Below are 21,029 nucleotides of genomic sequence, written 5' to 3'. Positions count from 1 at the left end.
CTCCGCGCATGCCCCGCCCTGCCGGGGACACTGCCAGAAGCCCAGGCGTCTGCTGGAGGCCTCGCCCGGCCGCCCTTCTGTGGCTCCCGCCGCGCACGCCTCCCCCGCCCCAGGCGCCTGTCCGTCCACTTCCACGGCGCCCGCACCCGGCCCGCTCCCGCTGGCCGCGCCACGCGGGCGCACGCTGCGCGGCGGGCCCTGGAGGAGGAGCCCGCGAGCGCGCCTGTCCGAGCTGGCCAGTCCACTCCCGCGGGGTGGAGACCCGGCCCAGAGTCCAGGCGAGGCTGAGCTGGCGCTGCCCCTCCTCGGAGACCCGGGCGTGCCCTCCGCCCAGACCTGAGGGCCGCGGCCCCAGTGAGGCGCACCTGACGGGCCAAGGCGGGCCGCGCCGCAGCTGTTCGACGCAGCAGCTTGGAAGCCGCTCGGTAAAGTGGAGCCCGGGGCACCTGGAGCTGGGCCTCAAGGGGAGGCCAGGTCTGTCTGGAAAGAAGCGTGTGCAAGGCCATGCAAAAGCCTTGGGCAGAGACGGACCGGCAGCCTGCGCTCCAGGGCGGATGTGGACGCAGCCTGGCCTGTTGAGCAAATCCTAGGTACATCGTGGCTCCCAGGACCGCTCCCAGGACTGCTCCCAGGAGCTCGTTACAGTTAGGTCAGGGTTGCCTGGTTGGCAGTAAAACCAAATGGTGTGTTCCAGCACTGGGGGAGGCTGTGGTCACCTGAAGTCAGTCACACACGCAGACATTAAGTTACTTAGGCCACATCGTTACACCTTGGCTGTCCCTGGAAAATACAGTTATCTTAGAATTTCTATTAAACTTTTTTGTTTTCTTTTTTGCTTCTCCACACTTTCTAACCTAGCAGTCAGATCTGGGGAGTTCCCTTTATTACTTTTCCTTTTTAAACCTCATGCACTTAGCTGAACATCTTTCCACTCTTGGTCAGCCTCCTGGGAACTTCGGCCTCAGCCTGAATCCCTCATCCCCACCCCCTACCCCGGGGCTCCCCTAAGGGAGCGTGACTCCAGAGCCTTTGGGATGCTTCTTAAACAGGCAGGTGCCTCTCAGATTTGTCTGCATATGAGGGCACCCGGCTATTGGGGAACAGTCTTCTGGGCTCCCTCCATGGTCTCCCAAGGAACACCCTGGAATACTTGCCCAGCAGAATCCTGTGCAGGGCAGAGAGAACAAAGAGGTGAGGGAGTGCTCAGAGTCTGGTTCCTTCTTGGAGGCAGGCAGAGTAATTTGAAGGCAGAGAACAGAAGACAGGATCCTCAATTCAAAGTGCTCCCCACATCTTGACCTAGAGGGAATCTGGAATGGCCCCTCTGCTGTGAGAGGTGACTCAGACCAACAGCCACACTCAGAGGGTTGGAGGTTCTCCTTTCACATGCCTCCCGCTGGGCCATCTATGGACAAATCCAGCCTCCCCTGTAAGGCCCAGGTCATATGTCCTGGAATGCCCTATTCCTTGGTAAGGCTGGAACTGAGGAGAAGAGGGTGACACATTAAAAACTCAGCAATTAAACCGTTAACGCAACAGTTTTAAAAATCAAAACATGCTCAAGGGTCAGGACACTTTAAAGGCAGGACTGCTGACTTCCTGCCTGAGGCTCTTCACCAGCTCCTACCCCTTCTTTCCCTCTGGCTGGGAGCTGGGGCCAGGCAGGGGCTGTGCTCAGAGCACAAGGTCACATTTTCTGGAGAGGTGTGCCCCATGGCAGCTCACGTGTCGCACAGCACCCCAGTTACCCCCAGCAATGTGTCCATTCAGAGGTGGTGGGGGGCAGGTCTGAGGCCCGCCTGGCCACCCCGGGGTCCTCCTGGTCCCAGTGGCACTGATGCAGAGGGTGGGTCTGGCTGTAACCTGCATTGTCTCTGCAGGCTGATGATGCTGTCCTCAGAGACGGCATCAGAGGTGAGTGGGGCCCCTTCTCTAGAGACACGTCTCTTAAACAGGAGTTGTTGGCTGCCTACCTCATGGAGGGCAGGAGAAAACAGGCACCACTCGTGAAAGAATGGGTGCTTCTGAATGACAAATACTCAGCGCTTTGTTAGCTGAATACTGCACACAGAAAGTTGGTAAGAAATATAAGCCCAAGAAAGTCAAAGTGTATTGTGAGTTTTGAGTGTTACAGATTCTGATTCTGTATTTTTCCTAAAGAGCTATAACTTACATGGTGTCCACATCTCAAGTGTACACCTGATTTTCCTTGTATGTGTATGCGTGATCACCAATTCTAGGACCCTAAGTCTCTCATGTCCACAACCACTCTATACCCCCAGTAGCCACTGCTCTGCCTAAGTCACCCATGACCCTGGGCTGTATCTGTTCTTATGTGGATGAAGTTGTCACTCGCACTCAGATCAGGACAGCTCCTGACAGCCACATGTTCCCCTTGCTGGCCGCATACCCCAATGACAACCACCATTTGGCTTCTATTGCCAGACTAGTTTGTCTCTTAAATTTCACATAAAGTGAATTATGTACTATACATTCTTGAGCCTGGCTGCTTCTGCTCAGCAGTGTTCTGAGATTCATCTATGCTGTTGCAAATATCAACAGTTCATTACTTTTCCTTGCTATGTAGAAGCTTGTGGTTTAATGGACCACAAAATGCTTGTGCATTCAAACAGTGAACACATGAACAGCCTGCAGTGTATCATCAAAGGCACTGTGAACATCCTTCTAATACTTAGTAGCAGGGGCATGCACTTATTTCTCTTGGGATATAGCCAGCAATCAAAATATTGAATTATAATACTGGCAAGTTTATTTCTGGAAGAAACTGTCAATTTCCCAAAGTAGCTGTAAAAATGTATGTTCCCTTCAGCATGAGTTCCAATTCCTCCACATTTTTGATGGAATTTGAAACTGTCAGCTCTTCTGTTCACCCTGCAGGGAGCAGTGGTACATCCCCATGCTGTTACTGGAGGATTGTGACCATAGGCACATTTCCATATGGATATTGTCCATTTGTTTCCCTTTCTGTGGAGTGTTTCACATTGGATTATTTTTCCCAGTTTCTTGTTTTATTGCTTCGTTTGGTGGAGCTGGAATCCAGGGTCCATGCATGCTAAGCACACTCTCTCATGGAGCCACACCCCAGTCAAGCTTATCTTGCTGTTTTATTTTTCTTTTTTTACAATACTGGGAATTGAACTCAGGGCCTACCACTAAGCCACATCCTCAGCTTCTTCCCATTTTCTTAAAGATGTCTTGGCTTGATTTTAATGAAATCTATTTATTGTACTCCCTTTATGGTTAACATATTTGTATTCTATTTGATACATTTTTGCCTTATCCAATGCCATCGTGTGGTTAATTACATTAAAAGACTTCTAACTGTAAACTTTCCAAACATAACAACTGTCTTTTAAGTACAATCGGCCAACTATCCTCTCACAAGAAAGGTGACTGAAATGGGTAATCATGAAAAAGACCACCCTAGTTGCCAGATAGTCTCTTTTTTTTCCCTGCTCAAGATGGATCAGGTTCTGAGACGGCTCCTGAATCCTCCATTGTGTGTTGCAGATAGAGAAGAGGAAAGGCTAAAAGGCACTGGGGCTCTCCCCAGCTGTTTCTCTTGTAGGGGAACTTCCATTGCACCTTCTCCACAACTTCCGCTTCCATCTCATTGGTCAGAACTAATCACTAGTTTAGAAGCATGGTCACACTTAGCTGCAAGGACAGTGAGGGGATGCAGTTTAAGAGCACACTGCTGGGCTGGGGTTGTGGCTCAGTGGTGGAGCACTTGCCTATATAAATAAATAAAATAAAGGTCCATTAACAACTAAAAAAAAAAAAGCACATTGCCATTGTGAGTACAGTGGTTGGTGGGCATGAAAGGGAGGTTGACCACCATTAGTACTCCGTTAAACCTAGCATGTCCTTTACAAATTTTTTTTTTAGTTGTAGAGGGACACAATACCTTTATTTTATATTTATTTTTATGTGGTGCTGAGGATCAAACCCAATGCCTCACAGGTATAAATTAAGTGCTCTACCACTGAGCCACAACCTCAGCCCTAGTAGGTCTTTTTTTTCTTATTTTTTGGCCAGGTATATATTTGCTATAATTCCATTAAGACAGGGGGATGGGAGGGAAATGCCAGGGCCTCACACTTGCCAGGAAAGTCCTCTACCAACTGAGCTATTTCCCCAGCCTGAGAACTGTTCACAAATATTTTTTGCAAATCATTTCTCTCCCGAATAGCTATTTGATGGCAGTTTATAAACTGTTGAAATGGTCTCTCCTTGGCTCCCCCCCGCAAAACACCCAAGCAATTATTAACTATTCCTGAAGCCTCTAGAACCTTTGTCTTTCCTGGGCTGTGGAGGGATAGAGGAACTTACTAGATCTACAAGTCATGGTTGAATTATGGGTTTGCTGGTGGCAGATCCAGGATTTGTTGCCACTCATAGATGAAAAGCTCATTCCTGTCAAGCTTCATTCATCTCACAAATTTTTCATGTAAGAACATTTATCCTTAAGTATGCAACACTTCTGCCTTCTACGTGCTGAGGCTGCACGTATGAGATGGCAAACTGAAGTCTAAGCCTGGGTGGTAGTTACCCAAAGGTACACTTTCTCCTAGAAGCTTGTTCTATCTTATTCTGTATATCAATGACAAAATACACTTTTACACAGTTTACCAGTTAGGATATACACTTTAGCAAACATTTGCAACTCTTTACATAGGTTTCTTCTCTGCCAATCATCCTTCTTCACCCCAGGTGTCTTGGATTCTGCATAATGAGCAGAACAGCACAAATACTGGGCATTCAGAAACCAAGGGCTCCCTCCCATCAAGGAGCACTTTGAGTCCCTTCTCAAGTAAACAGCACAAAATGGAAACTGTTTCAGAAATATTTACAGTGCTGAATCCTTATATTCTTCCCAGATAGCCCTAATCTGCCAGGGTCCTGCTCTTTCCAGATCAATGCTCATTTACATACGGAATGTGTGAGGTTGCAAAGGAAAGTGACTGTGGGAGAGATGATCTGATTTCCACCACCTGATTCTACAGCTATACACAAACGGCAACACCACCTCTCAAAGCCCCTGGCTTGACACACCACCTCGATGTTTTGAGCTCACCATTTCCCATGTTATCCATGACCATCAGAGGCCCCTCTTGGCCACAATCCAGGATTCTTGTTGTTTGAAAATTTGCAGCAGCAGCAGCACATGCTGATATCCCCCAGAACACAGAATCGTATGTAAGTATGATTCTAACTGTTAGCTTTTGTACTTTGTTCCATGTGCCAAGTTCCTGCCACAGAACTTGAAGGCCTTCCTTCCTGTCATGTGAAACCACCATTTCCTACTTTCCTTTCCACAAAGCCTTGTAAGTTTCTGTCTGCACCTCACTCTCTGGCACCCATTTCTGAAGCAGTCCAAGTTATTATGCAGTTAAACACACACACACACACACACACACACACACACACGGTTAGCTTACCCAATGTATTAAAAAGGATACCAAATAATTCAACTTGAATATAAGTGACTAGGCAAAATGACATTCTCTAAAGCTGTTCATGCAAATCTAAGCAGAAGGAACAACCACATCAAGATGCACCACAGGACAAAAGCTCAGGTTGCTTTTCTGTTCTTGAGAATTTTACTGAAAATGTGGAGTTTCAGCCGACCTTAGTGATCATGCAGGACACCCTGAATGGTGGTCACGTCATGAGTCCTACACTATGAGGGTTACTCCTTGTAAAAGAAATCAAGATGTTCCAGCCAGAACATCTAGCTCATCATGGGATGAGCACCACGCTGATTTCCGTGACTGAGTTAGCTGCTAGCACTGCTTACAAAGGGTGAAAATGACAGGAAGTACTTGTGGTATTGTTAAAAACTCACTTTTAATTAGCCACAGTTCTCTAAAAACAAGTTGTATTTACTCAGAAACAGAAACATTTGGTAGGTGATACTTTATATGTTATCTATGTTTCACACGTGGCTTTCCTAAATAAAATATCCAACTAGACAAAATCCATATGAAGTAACACTTATAGGAAGATATTTAAATCATTTCTGTGGGTCTTGGGATGTATTTCTTATTGAAATCCTGATTATTACATGAACACACTAAAAAACCTTATATCCTATTACCATTCAAAGTTGAGTATTTTCTCCAATCTTCACAAAAAATGGAACATCTGCAAAATAATTTCCCTTAAAATTATTTCTAAAGGAAAATTTCCATATTAAATGAAATAACAGGCATTTTAGAATGAAGGTTCTGACACCTGCTAAGGCGACCCTTCCTGCTAAGGCTTCCCCCTCATGTGATACATCAAAATCTTCATTTCTACATCATCACCACTATTATTATTGCTAGAAGCTGGCCATTTCTAGATGAAGAAATCATAATGTACAGCATGATCCTCTAAGGTATGGACTCCTGATACCTAATGTTTGTAATTTTGATAGTTCTTCCATTCACTGGTTCTATTTTATTAAAATCCTAATGAGTAATAATTGATGAATGTCAGCAGTGTCCATTCCACATTCATTTCCTCACAAAGCTTTATCCATGAACTTTACCATGGACTAAGACAACCTGCCAGCATTCATCTCACACATATGGTTTCCCACAAGTATAGACTGAAGCCAGGTATAGTCCCCACTACTCAAGAGACAGAGGCAGGAGGGTCACCTGAGCCCAGAGTATGAGCAACTGAGTGAGATCCATTTAAAAATAATAAAAGATCTGCTCCTGAAAACATTGAGGGTTGCTGAATTTTTAGCATTCTTGTGTATATCCCTAGTATTTGTGAGTATAAAGAATAGCTTTTTGTAGATTACTGTGGATTCCTGGCATATGCCAACCATTGAAAAGGTTTCTGTTCAATATGAGTTTTCTTGCATATGAGATGATTCCAGTTGAGTTTCTCTTTTATATGACTTTGTTGGTATCCCTTGTGAATTGACTTTTGAGAGAAATTTTCTGATATGAAATGCATCAATATGTTTCCCATGTGCATGAGTCCTCTGATGCATAATGAGTTGTGACTTCCAACAAAAGGCTTTCCCACACTCAGGGCACTTGCAGGGTTTCTCTCCTGTATGTGTCCTCTGGTGTGCGCTGAGAATTGACTTCTGAGAGAAGGTCTTTCCACATTCAGTGCATCCATAGGGTTTCTCTCCGGAGTGAGTTCTCTGATGTACAATAAGCTGAGATTGCCTAATGAAGGCTTTCTCACACTCACTACACTCATACGGTCTCTCTCTTGCGTGCATTCTCTGATGTACGAGAAGCCGTAACTTCCCGCTGAAGGATTTCTCACACTGATTGCATTTGTAAGGGTTTTGCCCAACATGAGTTCGCTCATGCACAAGGAGTAGTGACTTCCAAATGAAGGCTTTCCCACATTCATTACATGCATACGGTTTCTCTCCTGAGTGAGTTCGCATGTGTATAATGAGGTATGACCTGCTGCTAAAGGCTTTCCCACATTCACTGCATACATACGGCTTTTCCCCTGCATGAGTTCGCTGATGTGCGATGAGTTGGTCTTTCCTATTAAAGTCTTTCCCACATTCCCTGCATTCAAAGGGATTTTCTCCTGTGTGAATTCTTTGATGCACAATTAGCTGTGAATTGAAACTGAAGGATTTCCCACATTCGATGCATGCATGTGGCTTCTCTCCTGTGTGTGTCCGCAGGTGTATAATGAGATAAGACTTGCTCCTGAAAGCTTTGCTACATTCATTGCACACATAGGGCTTCACTCCTGTGTGACTTCTCTGATGCACAATGAGCTGTGACTTCAAACTGAAGGCTTTCCCACACTCACTGCACCCATAGGGTTTTACTCCAGTGTGAACTCCCTGGTGTACAATGAGTTGTGACTTGAACGTGAAGGCTTTTCCACAGTCAGTACAGACATAGGGCTTCTCTCCTGTGTGAGTTCTCTGATGTACCACAAGGTTTGATTTTGTATTGAAGGCTTTCTGACATTCACTGCACTCATATGGTTTCTCTCCTGTGTGAGTTCTTTGATGTATAATGAGCTGTGACTTCAAACCAAAAGTTTTCCCACATTTGTCACACCCATAGGGTTTTTGTCCTGCATGAGTCCTCTGGTGGGAAATGAGCTGGTATTTCCGACTGAAGGCTTTTCCACATTCCTGGCACTTGTAGGGACTCTCTCCTGTATGAATCCTCTGGTGTATGATGAGCTGTGAATTAAAACTGAAGGTTTTCCCACAACTACTGCATTCATGTGGCTTCTCTCCCGTGTGTGTCCGCATGTGTATGATGAGATAGGACTTGCTCCTGAAAGCTTTGCTACATTCATTGCACACATAGGGTTTCACTCCTGTGTGACTTCTCTGATGCACAATGAGCTGTGACTTCAAACTGAAGGCTTTCCCACACTCACTGCACCCATAAGGTTTTACTCCGGTGTGAACCCCCTGGTGTACAATGAGTTGTGACTTGAATGTGAAGGCTTTTCCACAGTCAGTACAGACATAGGGCTTCTCTCCTGTGTGAGTTCTCTGATGTACCACAAGGTTTGATTTTGTATTGAAGGCTTTCTGACATTCACTGCACTCATATGGTTTCTCTCCTGTGTGAGTTCTTTGATGTATAATGAGCTGTGACTTCAAACCAAAAGTTTTCCCACATTTGTCACACCCATAGGGTTTTTGTTCTGCATGAGTCCTCTGGTGGGAAATGAAATGGTCTTTTCTGCAGACACTTCCACATTCATGATATTCATGGGAATCGCTGCCTAGGCAAAGCCTCTGATATTGTGAACTGAAATCAAAAACTTTCCTACATTCACTGCGTTCATGTAATTTCTCTCCTGTGTGGGTTTTATGGCATACAATGAGGTATGCCTTACTGCTGAAGGCCTTCCCACATCCACTGCATTCACAGGTTTTCTCTTCCCCATGGGTTTGTTGATGCACTATAAAGTATGACCTGCTGCTGAAGGTCTTCTCTCCCTGATGCACCTGCTGACATATAAGTGGTGACTTCTTGTTTGTGGTTTTCCCAGATTCATTATTTTCACAGTGTGTAATTCCAGTAACAGTTTGCTCATGTTTAGAATGAAATAATGATCCCCCCTGTAAGTGAAACCCATCAGGATTCTTTCCAGCATAATTAGTAGTGAAATCTATATTATAGTTCAACATCTCTCCATGTGTGCCACATTTATGAACATTTTGTCTCGAAGAAGCATAACTTGTACTAAGAAGACACATTTCTCCAAATGCAGTGCATTCAAAGTTTTTTGCCATGCTTCCTGGCTTGCCTTGGTTCTCCTGTTGCCACTCTGTATGATCATCAATTTCCCAGATTTTGTCTAGAAGTGAAAATAATTAGTTGTGTTATAAATAACAAGATGATCCTGGTATAGTACACAACTGCATTAAAATTACCCTGTCAAGAAATTTTTAGTTTCATCAGATCTTAAAGGAGAGTGACTGGTACAAGAAACTAATGATGAATAAAGATGGTTTTGAATTCCAAGTTTTGTATACTGTAACAAAAACAAAACCAGCTCAAGGAAGAGTGAGTATAATACAAAGAAGTTGTATGGGATCTCTGAGCATTAGTCTCATTCAACAAATACTGAATACATATTATGTGCCAACATTGCGCTAAGTTCTGGAGAAATGACAGCGTTGCATATTAGCTCATAATCCCTTTGGAGTAATGTGCCACTGAACTCCCAGACCACACTGGAGGAGTATCATCATGAAGCTACTTAGGACAAGGAGAAGTTCTTAAAGGGTTCCATAGGAATAACAATACAAAGTTTCAAATAATGGACCAAAAATTAAAATAGCCTCTCATTAGCAATGTTTGAAGACAGAAAATGGAGCAGTTCACAATACTGAGAGTAAAAATATTGTCAGATACACAGATCTGTAGAGAAAAATGGAGTCCTGTTTAAGAGTGCTTCCAACAGGTAAAATTAGGGCAAGGAGTAAACAACTTACATGAGAAACTTAGTGCTCTGGCAGTGCCCCCATTCAAGGACAGATAAACTCTCTGTCCAAGAACATTAAAAACTTTCTGCTCTCAAGGCATGGCTCCTGGCCAGATCCAGGTCTGGAGACCAAATGTACTGATGGCACTGAACCCAGTGGCTCCAGACAATAACTTTAGATGTTTAGTCCAGTGTATTTAAGAGAGATGGGAAGAACTCAAAGGTGACAAGACTGCTTTCTTTGCTTAAGTATGCTGCGAAACGCCTGTGATGTCTCTCTGGTGCTGAGTTGGTATGCTACCTGGGATGGTTTTCCTTTTGCATATACTTTATATGTCTTAATAAATATTATCTTTTCCTATACAGATTGTGGTAGTACATTCAGCAGATCAACCCATATAAATTATAAGTCTGTGCACAGCCACGGGAACACGTTCCCGGACAAGGTCTCAAAAAGTGTCTACCACACACATCCTTTCTCAGGAAGGTACTGGAGGAAGTGTTCCAAAGAAACACACCAAGAAGCCAGGCAGTGTGGAGCATGCCTGTAATTCCAGCAACTGGAGAGACTGAGGCGGGAGGATCAGAAGGTCATGACCAGCCTCAGTAACATAGCAAGACTGAAAAAGAAATTAGGAGAATGATCTCATTCACAATAACCTAAAAAACAAAATGAAATACCTGGGAATAAATAACGAAGGAGGTAAAAGACCACTACATGAGAACTACAGAACACTAAATAAGGAAACTGAAGATCTCAGAAGATGAAAAGACCTCTCATGTGCTTGGACAGGTAGAATTAATATTATTAAAATGGTCATACTACAAAAAGTATTATACAGATTCAATGCAATCCCCATAAAAATACCAATGACATTCTTCACAAAACTAGAAAAAGGAGTACTAAAATTCATTTGGAAAAATAAAGAGATCCAGAATAGCCAAAGCAATTCTGACCAAAAAGAACAAAGCTGGAGGGCTGGGGATGTGGCTCAGAGGCAGAGCACGGGAATCCATCCATGACGATGCATATGAGAACCAAGCCTAGTTCAAGTCATTAACCAGGAATATCTGGCCTCAGGAACTCACAGCTGGATGACTGTTCGAGAACGCCTGTGTTAGCTCACCATTCAAGTTCAAATACAAGTATTAGATGTGAGAGTGACCCACTAGAGCCAAATGGCTTGCTTACCTCCACCCCACCGCCTGTTTTTCAAGGAAGAAGCTTCTACTGGTCCCTTTTGATCTATACTGCTATAAATAAAGCAAGTGCAGGCTCCTTCCTTTGTTAGAGCCAGACCCTCAATCAGTCACGCCCCTGCTCTTAAGATAATTTTGTCTTGTCTTTATTTCTGATAAACAAATTTCATAGCTTTTATTTCACAGCCAGTTCATCCCTCCTACAGGAATCCTTTCCCTTGCCCACACAGGATGTGGCAAGAGCAGAGTGCCTGCTTGGCATGCATGAGGCCCTGGATTCAATCCCCAGTACCACCAAAAAAACCCATGAAAGAACAATGCTGTCAGCACCACAATACTGGAGCTAAACTCATTCTACAGAGCTATAGCAACAAAAAATAGCATGATACTGGCACCAAAACAGGCATGAGGACCAATGGAATAGAAGACAGAGATAAGTACACAGAAATACACTTATCATATACTAGACAAAAATGCCAAAAAATTTATTGGAGAAAAGATGACCTTTTTAACAAATGGTGCCAGGGAAACTGCATATCCATATGTAGAAGAATGAAAATGGACCCTTATCTCACCCTGTACCAAAGTCAACTCAAAGTGGATCAAAGACCTAAGAACTAGACCAGAAACTCTGCCAACTGCTAGAAAATGTAGGCCCAAAACTCCAGCATGTTGGCACAGGAACCAACTACCTTAACAAGACCCCTAAAGCATAAGAAATAAAACTAAAAATCAATAGGTGGGATGCCATCAAACTAAAAAGTGTCTGCACAGCAAAAGATACAATTAAGAGAGTTAAGAGAGCCCACAGAATGGGAGATCTCTGCCACCTGCTCCTCAGACAAGGCACTAATATCCAGAATATATAAAGAACTCAAAAAACTTAACAAGAAAAAGTAAATAACCAAATTAATAAATTGGCAGAACTAAACAGACATTTCTCAAAAGAAAACAATACAAACAGCCAACAAATACATGAAAAAAAGTTCAACATTTCTAGCAATTAGGGAAATGCAAATCAAAACCTCATTGAGATTAATGGAGTAGAAGAAGGGGGTTTAGGGATTGAGGGGTAGGGAGGAGAAATGAGATAAGGGGCAGTGGAATAAATCTGACCTAACCTTCTTAGGTATTTATGAATATATTACAGTGACTCTCACCATTACATACATCCACAAGATACTAATTTTTAAAAAATTAAGCAAATAGCAGAAAGATCAGTAGAGTAGAGGGAAGGGAACGGGGGAGGGAAAGGGTAAATACCTGGGAGTGAGTTAGAGCAATTATATTAAACGCTTTTATAACCTGGTCAAAACAAATCTCAATGTTATGTATAACTAATATGAACCAATAAAAAATGGACTAAGAAGTTTCTTCAAAGCCACAACACGCGGGCTGGGGAGTTAGTTGCTCAGTGGTGGAGCACTTGCCTACCATGTGCAAGGCCCTGGGCTCTAACCCAGCACCACACACACACACACACACAGAGTTACGACAGATAAGGATAAAGAAGAACACACAAATACCCACATGGACACAGAGGGAAGAGCAAGAGAAGACCTGAAGGAATGAGGACTTGGAGGAGCACTGTGAAGGCAGGTTCCACGGGGGTCATGAAGTGGCAGGGAGCACAGGAGTCATATGATGCTGGATGTGCACAGAGGGGGCAGAGAGGATGTGAGGCAGCCAGCAGGGCCGACCTGGAGATGAAGAATCCCTAACAGGTTTCAAAGAGATGAAAGAAGTTGGAACTGCAGCTGCTGAATTTAAGCATAAAGTATTTAGAAATGCGTGTGTGTGTGTGTGTGTGTGTGTGTACATATATATGAAAACCACATATGCACGCATGTATAAAGGACACAGAAGAAGCCACACCAGTGAGGGGGAAGAGGGACTCTTGCTTACATGAGTAATAAAGTGAGTCTATCAACATCAAGCAAGAAGGGACAAAGGATGCAGAGGAGATTAAGGGCATGGCTACGGAGGAGACCAAAACTTGACAGACAAGAGGGTGTGTCACATGGACACTCAAACCAGCTCTGAGTGAATGGGGAGAGAGCACGCTGTCTCTGTCACTCACCTGGGTGGGCTTGGCCTGGGCTCCGGGCCTGCACCACACATAGCTCTTCTTGTTCCAACCTGAAGACGACATCAGGTATGGAGTGTGGATACCCTGTGAAAGGAAAACCAGACAGCCTGGACCCCAATCCTGGGGTCAGGGGCTGGGGAAGAGTGCTCTGGAAGGGGCAAGATGAAGCCTCCCTTCTGCAGGGTCATTCGACCCGCACACTGATGCGGACCCAGGAAACCTCCAAGTGCAGCGACAAGACAGGGTCCACAGAGCGCCAGAGGGTGGCCTCGTCTGCACTCGCGCCCTCAGGGCAGCACCTACCCAGGGACGCCAGGTTGCAGTAGTTCTCCAGCATCACACTCCGGTACAGGCACTTCTGCGCTGGGTCCAGCAGCCGCCACTCCTCGCAGGAGAACTCCACACACACGTCCAGGAAGGAGAGCGGAGCCTGTGACAGAGGTGCAGTCCATCCACTGGGGTGGGAGGACATTAACAAAGCACAAAGCCCAAGCCAAAAAAAACTGAATGGACACTGAGCATTAGTGCTACTGGTGAATCTCAAGTGCCAAACAAACATGCTTACTGGAAACATCCTTTCAATTCTGGCCTGCATTTAAAATTTTTCCTAACAATAAAGTTAATGGTAAAAAGAAGTACGCCTGGTAAAACTTGAATATGGATTTGATGTAAACTGTACTATACATGAATCAAAGACTCAAGAGTTGGATTCTTTTTTCCTGTACTGGGACTGAACCCAGGGGTGCTCTATCCCTGAGCCACATCCCCAGCCCTTCTTTATTTTAAAGACAGGGTCTCGCTAAATTGCCCAGGCTGGCCTGCCTGGAATTTGAGGTCCTCCTGCCTCAGCCTCCAGAGTCACTGGGATGACAGGTGTGCTCCATCATGCCCTGAGAAGAATCTGATATTAATCATTGTAAAAATGAAGACCCTAAAATTAAGAATTGAGGTGTAGTCTGAGATTCTGCATTTCTAACGGCTTCCAGAACAATTCACATCTTGCAAACAAACATAAACAAAAGCATACTCTAAAACAGAATAATTCTCAGGGGTGGGAAAGTGGCGGCAATCAAGCATGCAGATGTAAGTAAATGTATGAATAAAGGTATCGTACACAAAGGCTGCATGATATATAAAAGGTACCAACCAAGAAGGGATCGACTCAGCCTGCTGACATAAGGATCCCCAGGTGCCCCCCACCAAAAACAAATAAAAAATAAAGGAAAGAAATGCAACAGACAAGCAAGAAACTCACCCAGGACTTGGTTTCTGGATACTCCTGGGAAATAAACAGCCACTCTAGGACTTGCTTTGTCCTGGGGCTCTTCTGCCCCTGACCAGTTGCTCCCAGGAGAGGTCTCTGGCTGGGGGTCCCTTGGCACAGGACAGGTTCCTGACATTGGAGCTCTGTGATCATGTTACGTGAGTGCTCTCCTTCCTGGAGAGGAGGAACCTGTGGCTCAAGAGAAGCTTGCTTCAGCAAGGGTTTCCTTTGGGCCCCACCTCAGCCACTAGTTGGTGACTACTGCCACATGGTGGGGAGACTGAGGTTCTGTGCACAGTGACTGGTGGCAGCAACAGGGCAAAAGCCAGAGTACATACACAGAGCCCAGTACACAGATGGTAGTTAGCAGCCCAGGAGCCCTGGAAGTGCAACAAACCACCAGATTCACTGGATGTTTACAGGACTGCTGAACAGCAGCCAAATGCTCAAGAGGGCCCCCCAGGTGGTGCCCTGGACCACACGGTGTCAGTCACAACCAGGACCATCCTGCCACCTGATGCTGTACAGCTCAACTCTGTGAGGTTCCATTTTTGTTGTTCAAACACTGAGTGAACAAGATTGCAGGAGCATAGTTTTTTAATCTCCAAAAAACTTCCACTGAAAACAAGAGACTACCAAAACTGTAAAGGAAAAACACATGGCATCTATAAAACAAAATAAACTAGCGCAGGGCCATAGGATGTGGCCTATGTGACCCACTACCAGACCCACTGGTCCGATGGTCCAGGCAGCCCACAGGACCTCAAGGTCACACTGGTGCACACCCCTAACAGCTGAGCACCTTGTCCTCTGGAACCTGAGTGAGTGCCTCTCAACAAACACAAGGAATACCTCTCAGGCTCAGAACCACGGTGACAAAAACATTCCTAAAGTTACTAAATGATCTAACAGTGCTCTGACTATCTGAGACCACAGGGACCTGAGAAATCCCCAGTACCAAAAAAAAAAAAAAAAAAAAAAAAAAAAAAACTCACTCTAGGGAAGAGTTATTGGAAACAGAGACCAAAATGGGTTGCCGGAAGAGAGAAAAATGATCCAGGGAAGGGAGGGAAGAAAGAAGGATATTCTGAGTGGGGCACAGGAGAGAAAAGGGAGAGATAGGGTTTAGATGCAAAGATGGAGGATGCAGTGCAGGTTTAGTCCAGAAACAATCTGAACAACAACACAGCATGTGAATGTAAGAGAAAACAGCAGAAAACAAGGCGTGTCTAGCCCCAGGAGACACAGGATTGGGGCAGAAGAAAGGCTCCTGGCAGGCCAGCCTTCACAGTACAGACAGAGGCAGGAGCCAGATCTGGCCCATTCCAGGCCCCAAAAGAACAGCCACAAAACACCTTACTTGAACTGGAAAAAGAAATAAAACACCATACACTGCTTTGGAAAAAAAGGAACCAACGACAGGCTGACAAACAATAAAAACACATACAAAATATCTGCCTCCCTTGCACACACAAACTGTAACCTAGTATTTCAGAAGCTAAAATCAGGAAAACAAAAAGGACAGACATATCAAAAAGGACCTAGAAAGCAGGTGGAGAATTTGAAACAAGAAATGTGAGAACTAAGGAATGAACTGGGAGAACACCTGAGAAACAGATCAAATTAGGAAGAACAAAGGCGGGGGCAGGGGGACCTACAGAAACCAGAGGACAGCACAGGTGAAAAGTGAAGAAGGCCTAAAGAAGTAATGATGGAGCAAAAAAATCCAGAGAAACAACGAAAATGACTTCTGAAAAGACTGTTCACAGAGGCTTGTTTGTTTTGTTTTTCTTTTGTCACACTGGGAGGGAACCCAGGGCCTCACACATGCTGGGCAAGCTCTACCACTGAGACCCCCTGCTTTTAAAAATTTTTGAGACAGTGTCTTGCTAAGTTGCCCAGACTGCCTTCCAACTTAAGACCCTCTGCCTCAGGCTCCTGAGTAGCTGGGATCATGCCCACTGTGCACAGCATTTGTGTGCACTTTATCTTGAAAGCACATGCACTGAAATATCGTGTTCCCAGCTACTTGAAAGGCAGAGGCAGAAGAATCGCAAGTTCCAGACAAGCCTGGGCAGTTTATCAAGACTACAAAATCAAAATAGGGCCAAAGAGGTTTACAGGTTAGTAGAGTGTGTGCCTAGCAAGCAGGAAACCCTGTGTTTGATCTCCAGCACAAAACCGCAGAAGGGGCTGGCAAAGTAGCTCAGAGGTAGAGCACTTGCCCAGCATCTGTAAGGTCCTGGGTTCAATCTGCAGTACCCACCACCCCTGCAAAGAGTGCTTCGACCTTATACTATGTAAATGTTGATTATTATACTGACATTGTAAAGCTTTCTTTTCTTGTAAAGTCCTCTACACATCTTAGGTTGTATGCAATTTTATCCTTTTATTCCAATTGTAAATAGCATAACTTCTTTCATACACTTTCTGAATAAATACCATTTGCAAAGAGTAAATCTATTGTTTCCCAACTGGTTTCATACCAAGGCACCTTTCTGGTTCTCCACAGGTCACTGTTCTCTTCCCATCACAACAGAACATCTTTACCAAGTCCACACCACTGTTTCTATTGCCTCGTTCCATTTCTGCACCCAACGTGCTCCTACTGTCCCACGCCTTCACCACCCATCCCATCCATCACGCACACACACCTGCATTCTTCTCTAGAAACATTACCAGCAACATCACCACTCCACTGCCATTAAATGCAATTCAGGATTCCTTGACTTCTGTGGTTTAAATGTCTGTGTTCCTCCAAGTTTCATGGTGAAACTTAATCCCCATTGAGGTGGCACTATGAGGTGAAGCCTTCTGGGAAACGATCAGGTCACAAGAGCTCTGCCCTCCCAAGTGAGACTGAAGTCCTATAAGAGAGCCTTCAGAGAGCTGCCTGGCCTTCCATCTCTCCTGCCAGGTGAGGACACACGCATCCCTTTTTACCACCTGCACCATCCTGGAAGCAGGGAACAGCCCTTAGCAGACACTGAACTGCTGGCACCAGGATTGTGGTCTTCCTAGCCTCTAGACTTGTGACATAATTTATTTCTGTTTTCTATAAATTACCCAGTTTCTGGCCTTTTGCTACAACAGCACAAATGGACCAAGATAATGATCTAACATTACTTGACCTCCCTGAGGCAGTTCATGCAGCAACCATTTTTCAGGCTTGCCTTTGTTTAGCACTGGAACCCAAGTCTCTCCTTATTCTCTCCTACTTCTCTTGGGCTCCATCTCATCTCCACCACTCCTTCCTTGCCTTCCCTTGTCATTTCCCTAAGCACTGTTCTCCCTGAGCTAATGTGAGCACACCTAAATAGAACTTTGACTTTCTCTTGAGATGCATGACCCCCACTTGCCCACCAGCAACCTCCACCAGAAAGTTCCAACCCACATGAAATGTAAACACCCCACCCAAGAAAAACCAATAGTCTTCCCTTCCACATGGAATGGTGCAACCATAAACGCAGGCCAACAGACCAGAGCTCCAGCCCTCCTTCCTGGCCTTCCATCTCTCTTGCCACCAGTACTCAACTAGTTACCAAATACAGTGGCTTCTGCCTCTACCTCCTTTCTTCTCAAAACCACTAGTTTATTTAAACCCTTGTGTTCTATTGCCAGTTGCACTGTTCCATCCAAAATTCCGCTGTGAAAACTCTACAATGAAGTCTTTCTCCTCTACAGGATGAAATCCAAGCTCTTAAGGGGTCCACAAAGTCCTCTATGATTTGTAACCTACCTTTGGCTCTGGCCTCATTTTGGGGGGCGGGGGTACTGGGGATTGACCCAGGGGTGCTTTACCACTGAGCAACATCCCCAAACTTTTTTTTCTTTTTTGAGATTGCATCTTGTTAACTTGTGATCCTCCTGCCTCTGCCTCCCAAATTGCTGAGATTACAGGGGTACACCACCACATCCAGCATCAGTTCTTAATACACACTTCCACAGCCACCATTATGCCCCAACACTCTTCATTTCAGCAATTCTAAAGAGAGCAAATTTCAACAACACAGTAGATCATCTGAAACTCCTCAAATGTCTACATGCAGCTCCCTTCATAAACTGGCGGTCCATCTCTCGTTCGCTCACCACATTCGCCTTTCAAACCTCAGTTTACAAATCTCTTAATCTAGCTGGGTGTGGTGGTGCGTGCCTGTCATCTCAGGTACGGGGTAGGATGAGGCAGGAGGATTGCAAGTCTGAGGTCAGTCTGGGCAACTAAGCGAGACCCTGATCAAAATAAAAATGGGCATACGGCACTGGGTGGGATTCCAAACACCCAACGCCTCTTCATCTCCGAGCACTTCTTGGGATTCTCACGTCCACAACTGACCTGACGCAGCCGGTTCACCAGCACCGACCACCGTGCCGAGGCTTTCCTCGTCCACCAAGCCCCGCAGACCACCCGCGCCCATCTCCGCACTCGGCACTTGCCGCGGCGGCGACAGACCCAGGACAAACTGACGCAAAAGTTAGCCAGCAGGTGCACAAGACGCAGTGAGCGAGGGTGGGAGAAACTGGAAGACGATGACTACCCGTGTAACTCGAGCCTCGGTGGACAGAAAGGAGACTGCAGGCGAGCGCAGTCCGGCGGCAAGAAGCACGGTCCTCCACGGCAGACCCAGCGAGCCGCCACGCGCGGGCAGCCCTCCCGGGGCGAGCGGAAGCCCCACTCACCCAGACGGCAGCGGTGCGGACCCTGCCGGCCATGCCTGGGAGGCCGCGGGGCTGCCGCGCCCGCTCCGCGAGCCTCACACCAGCCTCACGCCTCCGGCGACCAGGACCACGCTGGGCTCCGGCCGCCTGAGAACAGGCCCCGCCCCGCGGACGCATAGGAAGTGCGTCACACAGGCCGGCGCGCGCGGAACTACGACTCACGAAGGCCTCTGCGGCGGGTCCGCGCGAGGGACGCCGGGAGTCTCGGGGGCGTCGGCCCCTCCCCTCCACTTTGCAATCGCACAGGTGCCGGTTATCCGGCTGCATGTCGCGGTAAGTGACTTTTGGACCGAGGAAGAAACGAAAGACGGCAAGCGGCAGCAGCCCGCGAGCTTTGGAAGTGTCGGTCTTCCCCGTGGAAACACCTGGAGGGCCGTGAAGCCGCCCGACCCCAGGGGCGCCTCGCTCTCAAAAAGCTAGGTTTGAATAAACCTGTTTCCTCGCCAGCCCGTTCCCCGAATTTCAGTAGAGTCACGCGTGGGTTCTCCCGGCCACGCCCGAGATCCCAGTGGCTCTTGAGGCTGCGGCAGGAGGATGACAACTTGGTGAGGCCCAGTCTCAAAAAATAAAAGGGCTGGGAATGTTGCTCAGTGGTTAAACACCCCTGGGTTCAATCCTCAGTACCAAAAATAAAAATCTTATGTTAACTTTTTTTCTTTTTTACATTAATAACCATTGATATACTTTGCACTTTGGATTCTTTTATCCTATATGATTTTGTGACATGCATTAGCCATTTGGGAAGTACCGAGTGGACACATTTCATTATACAATAAAATCACAAGTCATTAATATTGATTTTAAGTATCATGAAACCGAAATTCACAATGGCAGATACAAGTTTCCTGAAATTACATTTTTAACCTGAAAAAAATTTTTTTCTTTGCGGTACTGAGGATCAAACCCAAGGCCTCAAGCATGCCAGGCAAGGCTCTACCACAAAGCTACACCCCCAACCCCAGAAAGCTAATTTTATATTGGCAAACAATACTGGCATTTGTTTTCCTTGAAGTGACAAGCTCATTTGGCTGATGTAGAAAAAAACGTCTACCAAGGTCTCTCGGCCCTTCTTTAAAGCAAACTTCAGCTCCCAACTGAGGTAACCCGGAATGCTTTCACTTGACAACTCCACAACCCGGAATGTTCATTGCACACATAAGGAGGTATGCGCCCAAGAGCTGGGATTTAATAAAATTTTTACTGCATTCTTAGGGACATTCTGAAGTGAAACTCTCTGACATGTAGTTTTACCCTCCCTTGCTTTTGCATCATTGTACAAAGTTTCACAACAAATAACAGCTTACACTTGGGAGTGTCAGTTTGCCCTAAAACTGTAATCCCAGTGCAGAGTCACATTAATGAAGTGTGGTCTTCTACAGTCTCCTTTGGGTACGTTTCATCAACCTGTCCTTCAGTTTTGCAGCAGGGATGTCATGGAAGTCATGATGAGCTCCTTTCATTGTGTCCTGTGAGGTGAACAGTGGCTGTGATTTTTCACATTGCTGATGATGTTTGTCACCTGGTTCAGATGTGTTGGTCAGCATCATTGCCTTACTTATTTTCTCTTTGTTATTAATTAACATGTCATGGTGAGGCAGTTCCTCAGTTAACTTCCAACTATACTTTCTTCATATTAATATGAACATGGAGACTTGGGGATAACATGAAGCTGGCTGGTTCTTCACTTCATACTCTTAGCCCCAAATCCTGCATTCAAAAAAGCACGTTTCAGTTCAGTATCTTCTCCATGATTTTCTTGTAACTTTGCAATTCTTCAAATCTGATTGAAAACAATGGGTC

At 45.6% G+C, this 21,029-nt stretch overlaps 1 protein-coding gene across 6 annotated transcripts in view; it reads right to left on the bottom strand.

The window, feature by feature from the left end:
• The window catches only part of Znf268 (zinc finger protein 268), an 86,780-nt gene extending 67,283 nt beyond the window's left edge, over positions 1-19,497 (bottom strand). Inside the window, exons 1-5 of one of the 6 annotated variants that reach the window (XM_047562054.1) lie at positions 19,392-19,497; positions 14,505-14,702; positions 13,553-13,679; positions 13,241-13,333; positions 5,423-9,330 (exon numbers count right to left, since the gene is read on the bottom strand). In XM_047562054.1, the coding sequence (XP_047418010.1) occupies positions 6,860-9,330; positions 13,241-13,333; positions 13,553-13,679; positions 14,505-14,702; positions 19,392-19,496 (2,994 nt within the window). In that variant the 5' untranslated portion in view covers position 19,497 and the 3' untranslated portion in view covers positions 5,423-6,859. Of the gene's footprint in view, positions 1-5,422; positions 9,331-13,240; positions 13,334-13,552; positions 13,705-14,504; positions 14,703-18,846; positions 19,329-19,391 lie in introns of those variants that run through there. The other 5 variants (XM_047562056.1, XM_047562057.1, XM_047562055.1 and 2 more) reach the window with 5 other exon arrangements.
• Positions 19,498-21,029: the final 1,532 nt, after the last annotated feature.

The sequence above is a fragment of the Sciurus carolinensis genome, chromosome 8 (assembly GCF_902686445.1).
Source record: "Sciurus carolinensis chromosome 8, mSciCar1.2, whole genome shotgun sequence".
Taxonomy (NCBI): Eukaryota; Metazoa; Chordata; class Mammalia; order Rodentia; family Sciuridae; genus Sciurus; species Sciurus carolinensis.
The sequence above is the reverse complement of the archived record's forward strand: the minus strand, read 5'-3'. Positions and strand labels throughout refer to the sequence as shown.